This window comes from Scomber scombrus, chromosome 12 (genome assembly GCF_963691925.1).
Source record: "Scomber scombrus chromosome 12, fScoSco1.1, whole genome shotgun sequence".
Lineage (NCBI taxonomy): Eukaryota > Metazoa > Chordata > Actinopteri > Scombriformes > Scombridae > Scomber > Scomber scombrus.
This window is the reverse complement of record NC_084981.1, coordinates 21,660,634-21,667,551: the sequence shown is the minus strand read 5'-3', so window position 1 is coordinate 21,667,551 and position 6,918 is coordinate 21,660,634. Positions and strand designations below refer to the sequence as shown.

The 6,918-nt window shown below is 39.4% G+C and overlaps 1 protein-coding gene across 3 annotated transcripts in view; it reads left to right on the top strand.

Annotated features, from left to right (window-relative positions):
• Nucleotides 1-5,972: 5,972 nt before the first annotated feature.
• The window catches only part of LOC133992224 (calcium/calmodulin-dependent protein kinase type II subunit gamma-like), a 75,890-nt gene continuing 74,944 nt past the window's right edge, over nucleotides 5,973-6,918 (top strand). For all 3 annotated transcript variants that reach the window (XM_062430940.1, XM_062430939.1, XM_062430941.1), the window contains exon 1: nucleotides 5,973-6,192. In XM_062430940.1, the coding sequence (XP_062286924.1) occupies nucleotides 6,128-6,192 (65 nt within the window). In that variant the 5' untranslated portion in view covers nucleotides 5,973-6,127. The remainder of the gene's footprint in view (nucleotides 6,193-6,918) is intronic.

Here is a 6,918-nt window from a genome sequence, read left to right as displayed (position 1 = left end):
GACCCTGACTACACACTGCTTTTTGTAAGCATTAAAAGCCAAAAAGGTTGGAAACCACAATGTCTTGTATTTTAAAAACTTATTGTATTATCCATTGTGTCATCTTTTTCATCTGAAAAGTAACTAAAGCTGTTAAATAAATGTAGTGGAGTAGAAAGTACAATATTTTCCTCTAAAATGTAGAGGAGAAGAAATATAAAGTAGCATTAAATGGAAATACTCAAGTTAAGTATCTCTTGGTAACAGTAACATGGTACTACAGTACAATATAACCTACTAATTTAAATACCGTATTCTGTCCTCATGATTGCTGGGTGTTAATGTTTCACTCTATTCTGAAGCAAAAAATAAAATGTAATGCCCAAAATAAAATGTCTGTGGCTCCTGAACCACAGTGACTATCTATAAATAAGGTTTTACCAGAAACCTCTTACCAAAGTTTCTTGTGAAAGTATCAGAAACAGTTGAGGTGATTCAGACACAGAGCAGAAGGTCTTTGAAGTCAAAAATAAAAATGTCTTTTCAGTCTTAATAACTGCCTGTGTCTTTGTCTGTAAAGGTCGAGGGCTGTAAACTAAATACCATTGAATGCCTGCCTCACATTTGAAGACAGCTCACAGTATGACAATCTCACAGTTTTTGTCACGAAAAGGTCCAGAGGGATTCCCAAAAAGAACATTTGGAGACCTCAAATTTTTGTAAACACATCGTCATTACAACAAGAAGGGAGAGCGGGACAACTAGTGGACGCTGAAGGAGTAAATGAGGGCAAATAATCCAATGCCATATGATGAGGTGGGAGATATCCAAGCAAAAAAAGACAAGACTGTGTATAATTCCTAATTTAAGCCAATTACCTCAACCTGAAATTTTGCCAGTGTGCGTTATTTAGTTACAGAAGAGGAAGATACAAAATCTTATCCGTAGTTTTACTCTTAACTGTCTTTCTTTCTCTCTCTCCCAGCCTCAGTTTTGAAATACTAAGGTCATGTGTCCCGCTGACACCCTTGTGACTACATGTTTTTATGGTTTGGATGTTTCATGTTTGATTCATTCGGTTCGCTGTTCAGATACATTTTCTGCGTGTTTTCACAGGAATTCAACATGTACTCATAAAACTCAACACAGCTAATTAAACTACCACAGAACTTAGTCTCCTATTTCCCAGATTTTTGTAGTCAGTTTCCCAGACACTTCTGAGGAATTTCTTAGTAAAACTAAAGAATCTTACATCATGTGTTCCCATTTCACAACAACAGCAATGTCTAAATGCTGTTTCAAAACCTTTTCCATACAGACATGAATTGAATTCAGTTCAAATAAGACTCAATCCACAAAAACCCACACTTAGAGTAGTCAAATTTAGTCTAAAACTACTGGACATAAGCTCCACACTGTTCTCACTGTAATAAAAAAAATACTCCAATGTTGCCAAAATCCCCAAGTTCATGGAGAAAATAGAGAGGACATCACTTATCTGTCACTCCCTAACTTATTTGCTCATCCTCAGATTCCACCACACATGACAAGGTGTTACAAGATAAATAGGAGACTTTGAAAGATAATTAACAGGCTAAATCAGTCCAAAAAATATCTTCTGCTACATTGTCTAATTGTCTATTTTATTTCTATTTTCTATTTCTGATGTAACACTGAATAGTTTCCCTTTGCTAGGAACTCATAGGGACATGCAACTTGGGAAGGGTTTGCAAGTAGAAACTGCTTCATCTTAAAGAGTAACAAGCTTGAAAGGTTGGTTTGCTGCTGTGTACCACTGTTACCGCCCACCCTTCATCCTGCCACTGCACAGCCGGTCCAAGTCTCATCTGACAGGCTCATCGCAGAGAAATACAGCAATTCAACAATTAATACGCCGGTACCTCTGCACCCTCGTTAATTAGGCTTTCAAATCAGAGCGGCTCCCTGTAATTATGGCAGAAACTGGTCGCACTGCTCCTGTGCTCATTTCAAGCACTCTTTAATCGCCAACAGTGTTCCCTAAACACACTTCCAGATTTACACTCACAGTTCAGAGACAGAAAGATGCATTTAATCATAATGAAAATTGTGAAATGCATTAAATTGTTTTTTATTAAAACAAGGTTAGAAACATAATTCTAGGATTAAATAACGTTCTGAAATGTATCAAAACACACTATAATAAGAAACTACTTGTTGGTCTTTTGGCGCTATTGTCCATGTCTTTAGAGGCAGGACTAAAAGGAAGAGGAGGAAAGCTTTATGGGCAGTTTATTGAGAGAGGGTGGCAAGGTTACGTGCTTGAACAGACAAGCAGGGAGAGATGAATGGAGCACAATCACCACATAGCAACATTAATGATTTGGCAAACAAAAGGGGGGAATAGCTGTCTATTAATAGCCGGGAGCTAATGACTGAACTGAGAACAGCTGAGCAGGGAGGCGGCTTATCATCAGGTGATTGGCAATGCTGGGAAAAACAAATCAGGAGCTACTAGTGGACAGGTGAGGAATGACAGTCCTGAGTCAACGTGATCGTCTACTGGTTCAGTATTGTGCTAATTAACAGTTCTGATCTTCATTATAAATGGAGAGATCAAACTGTAAGTCCATTAATGGATCACCAAAAATGTGAGGGTTTGCTGCTTTTCTGTTTTATATCATTATAAACTGAATATCTTTAAGTTTTGGACTGTTAGTCAGGCAAAACAACACATGTACAGATGTCATCTTTGTCTCTGGGAAGCTGATTGATAAATCAATTATGAAAATAATGGTTAGTTGCAGCACTATGATGAGATGGTATTGAATTGTAAAGACGTTCACACATCCTCCTTCAAGACCAGTTTGCCCAGAACAAATATTTATAGTGTCCCAATAAATTGAATTAAGACCTGTTTAAATACATAATAATTCTCTGATTTGAATAATAATTTTCATTTGATATCATTTTTTCACAAAAAAGTTCAATTACCTAAAAAGAAAAAAAAAAGGATTAATTGTAGATGCACTGGATGCTTCAAGTTTCCACATCACAGTTGTGCAAACTGCATATTAAACCAGAGCTGGCTTCCAAACTAGTTGTGATTGTCATAAAATCCTGCTTATAAGTACACATCTTAATCTCATTTTTAAAGTGAGCACAGAGAAACAGCTCATGAACATGAAAACAGCCTTCTAGTGTTTAAACTCTGCTCATTCATGTGACAATAATGTAACAATCAGCAAAACACATTTCTGGGTGGATGAGGGCTTTTTTGCATCATATGACACTAGAGAACCATATAAGCTTTGAGATAGTAATCTAAAACCATATGTGGATTAATCAATGCATCGTCTTAATCAAAAATGAATGTTATATGATAATTAATACTTTACCTTACCCTACTGAAGTGTGTGCTGCTGTAATGACACACACACACACACACACACACACACACACACACACACACACACACACACACACACACACACACACACACACACACACACACACACAAAAACACACACACACACACACACACACACACACACACACACACACACACACACACACACACACATACATACTTAAACACAGTGCCAAGAGAATATATTAATACCCCTCATGAGATATTCATGAAAGCACAGATAAACCTTTACAGTGCAGCAGGCCATTACATAACACATACAGTATAATTCCCTGTCTCTTATACAATGAGGCTCCAGCTTACTGTTAAAAATCCCCAAAATTGCGCACGATCTGGATCGAAGCCTCAGCTCCCTGAGCACATTTTGTCTCTGTATTTGTATTTATTTTAGGCATTTTTTTAAACAAAATCCTTGGTGAAATTGCGTTTTGTTAAATAACTGCAGGGGTGTTGTGATGATCATGATAAAATTAGGGTGACAATTATGATTGTGGGAAGAGTAAAAAAAAAAAAAAGAAAGGTAAATGGGTAAAAGCAACGTTACAAGACACAGAGAAAGACAGCATGTGCATTTGGCTGTGAAGGTGACAGCCTTTATGCAAACGCACTGTCACATGGGAACAGGCTTAAGGGTAACGCTAACACAGTGTGACGTTACAGTGACTGGACATTATAGGTACATAGTAAAGAAATAAATGAGGACAGCAGCAGGCCATTAAGGCATTAGTTTAAACAGTTTAAAGCTTTTCATCTATTGTGGGGGACTGAAGGACAAATGTTGTGTCAAATCTCTTTAAAGAGCCCTAGAATGTCATTGCCAACAGAAAGCTGTGAGGCAAAGTTAACACCAACGATTGGAAAAGCTGCTTAAATACTGCACTTGATACTTAAAAGGGGGAATCCATTGAATCATATGTTTGTTAAAGTATTCATTTTTGTGGTTGCATATGATGTCTAAAATGGTGTAGAAACAGCAGAGAGCTGAAACTAAATCTTAACAGTGGATTATTACTGTCTCCCAGTGCTACATTTTGAGGGGGCGTCTGAGCTGCTCCCCCCACCCCATCCCCCATCCCCTCTTTTTATCAGCCTTGTATTGTGATTCAAAATCATAATATAGTGGCCATGCAGCTCATTGCTTCGTGCCAATATTAAAATATTGCGGCATCACATCTCACTTCATGACTTCAGAGGATGCTGCCTTCATCAGCTGTTCTGGAGTCAGTTCTGCTTTTATGCACATGAATCAAAGATGGAAAGGGAGAGATGCTGAAACTGAACCTGGATCTGTAGCTTCATATACACCAGAAAAGATCTCGCGTTGCTAACAACCCACCTCTACCACTATTGCCAAAGAGGAAATAGATAAAAGAGGTCTCACTCCTATATTATTTCTGTCTCCCAGCAGGGGGAAGATAACAACCAGCTACCCATGTGTGTAGAGGTTGATAATCCTACAGAAATATCACATGTTGAAGTGGTGGATTTTAACAAGGCACGGTCTAACAAAATATGCTGATAGTTTGTGGTAAAAATCTGAAAAATAAAAAATTGACGCGATGAACAAGTTGCAGCTGTGTGCTGTTCTTTATCATCAGTTGAAAATGTGTCCATATGTACATTTGTACAACTGAGCCGTAACGTTAAACAGACATATTTTCTAGTATGTTTTTGAGTGTAGCTTAATCATGTGCTCTCAGCAGAAAACACCAGGTAGCAGTATTAAGAAGCATTGCACTTTAAAGTACTTCTGCAATGGCTTCAGCCTCAAGCTTAAGTAGTTGCTGCTTGGATCAGCCTCTGTCTGAAACTGTCTCTTTAAGACTTCCTGTAGTTCCAGAGGCTATGTAAACAGGCAATGGTTGGGTTTCACTTATTTTTATTGTGTGTGGACAATGTGAACGCCCTTATCAACAAAGGCTATAGAACTGACAGCTGTTTGTGGATTAGTTCAAATAATCTGACGACATCACAAAGAGGAAGTACCTGTAACTTTGCAAATGAAGCATTCAATTGTACTGCATTGTATGACTACTGCAAACATTAGTAGTAATTTATATTGGTCCTTATTAACTATTTTTCCTGAAAAAATGCACATAGAAATACAATGATAAGTAAGGCACTCTTAATCACAGTTGATATAAACTCACTCAGATTCAGTCAGAAAAAGTGACTTCATTATACAGTACCAGTCAAAAGTTTGGACACACTTTCTCATTGATGTGAATGGGAAAGTGTGTCCAAACTTTTGACTGGTACTGTATTTTTTTTTTTTAAAGAAAAAGAAAAAGAAAGATTAGGGGCTTTTGAGAAAAAAATTCCCCAAATAGCCACCTATAAGCTCCGCCCCTGCTCAAAGTCCCACAGTATTAATTACACAAAACACACAACATAAAGAAAATAAGAGGTTTGATGAAACAGCCTTCCTAAATAGAAAGGATGGTTAACGCCCACTTTTTGACCAGTTTTAATTTTCCTTTCATTGAAAAAAAGAAGCACAGAGTGACTCATCTTCCTCATAGAGGATCTTCGCTACTACAGCTCGTTCCCCTCTCTCCTCCCACTCTCTGCTCCTCTCTCTGAGCCTCTCAGCCTGTCTTCCCCCCTGTATCTCTCTCTCTCTCCCTCTCTCTTTCTCTCTCCCACTCTCTCTCTCTCTGCCTTCACGAGTTCTCCTCCTGAAAACCTGCGCGAGGCATATATTCCCCCCTCTCTCTCTCCCCGGTCACTTCAGTCAACATGGCTACAATTGTAACCTCGACCAGATTCACAGACGAGTATCAGCTGTACGAGGAACTCGGAAAGTAAGCGACCGTCAGAGCACCGCTGCTGTTGTCTTGTTGCATTCAGTGTGTGTGTGTGTGTGTGTGTGTGTGTGTGTGTGTGTGTGTGTGTGTGTGTGTGTGTGTGTGTGTGTGTGTGTGTGTGTGTGTGTGTGCGCGCGCGCGCGTTTGTGTGTGTGTGCGTGTGTGAGTGAGTGTAAGTGTTTGCACGCTTTTCTCTCCTCTGCTGCTGTTGTTGCCATTGTGCGCGTTTACGTCCAGTGTTGACAAGGCAGGAAAGAGAGAGGGGCTGTCAAAAAACAGGGAAGGGTAGACAGCCTCCCTAAGCAACAGTAAGCTGTGGGCAGGTTCATGTTAGCGCTACGGCTTGTATTTAATCCTCTTCGCGCGTATTTAAAGGTGTATCGCATCGTGACCACATTGTAACCTATAAGGTGTGAAACATCCGTGTACAGGGGCAACTTGTTTGTCAATTTATCTGCAGGTGGCATCAAACATCCAGCTGTGTGTTTGTTTTTTGTGTGTGCATTTGTAAGCAGACTGCAGGGCTACTGTACTGTATATGTCAAACCGAGAGAGAGAGAGAGAGAGAGAGAGAGAGAGAGAGAGAGAGAGAGAGAGAGAGAGAGAGAGAGAGAGAGAGAGAGAGAGAGAGAGAGAGAGAGAGAGAGAGAGAGAGAGAGAGAGAGAGAGAGAGAGAGAGAGAGAAGGGCTGCTGCAACCAAGACTGAGGCGGTTGCACATTTT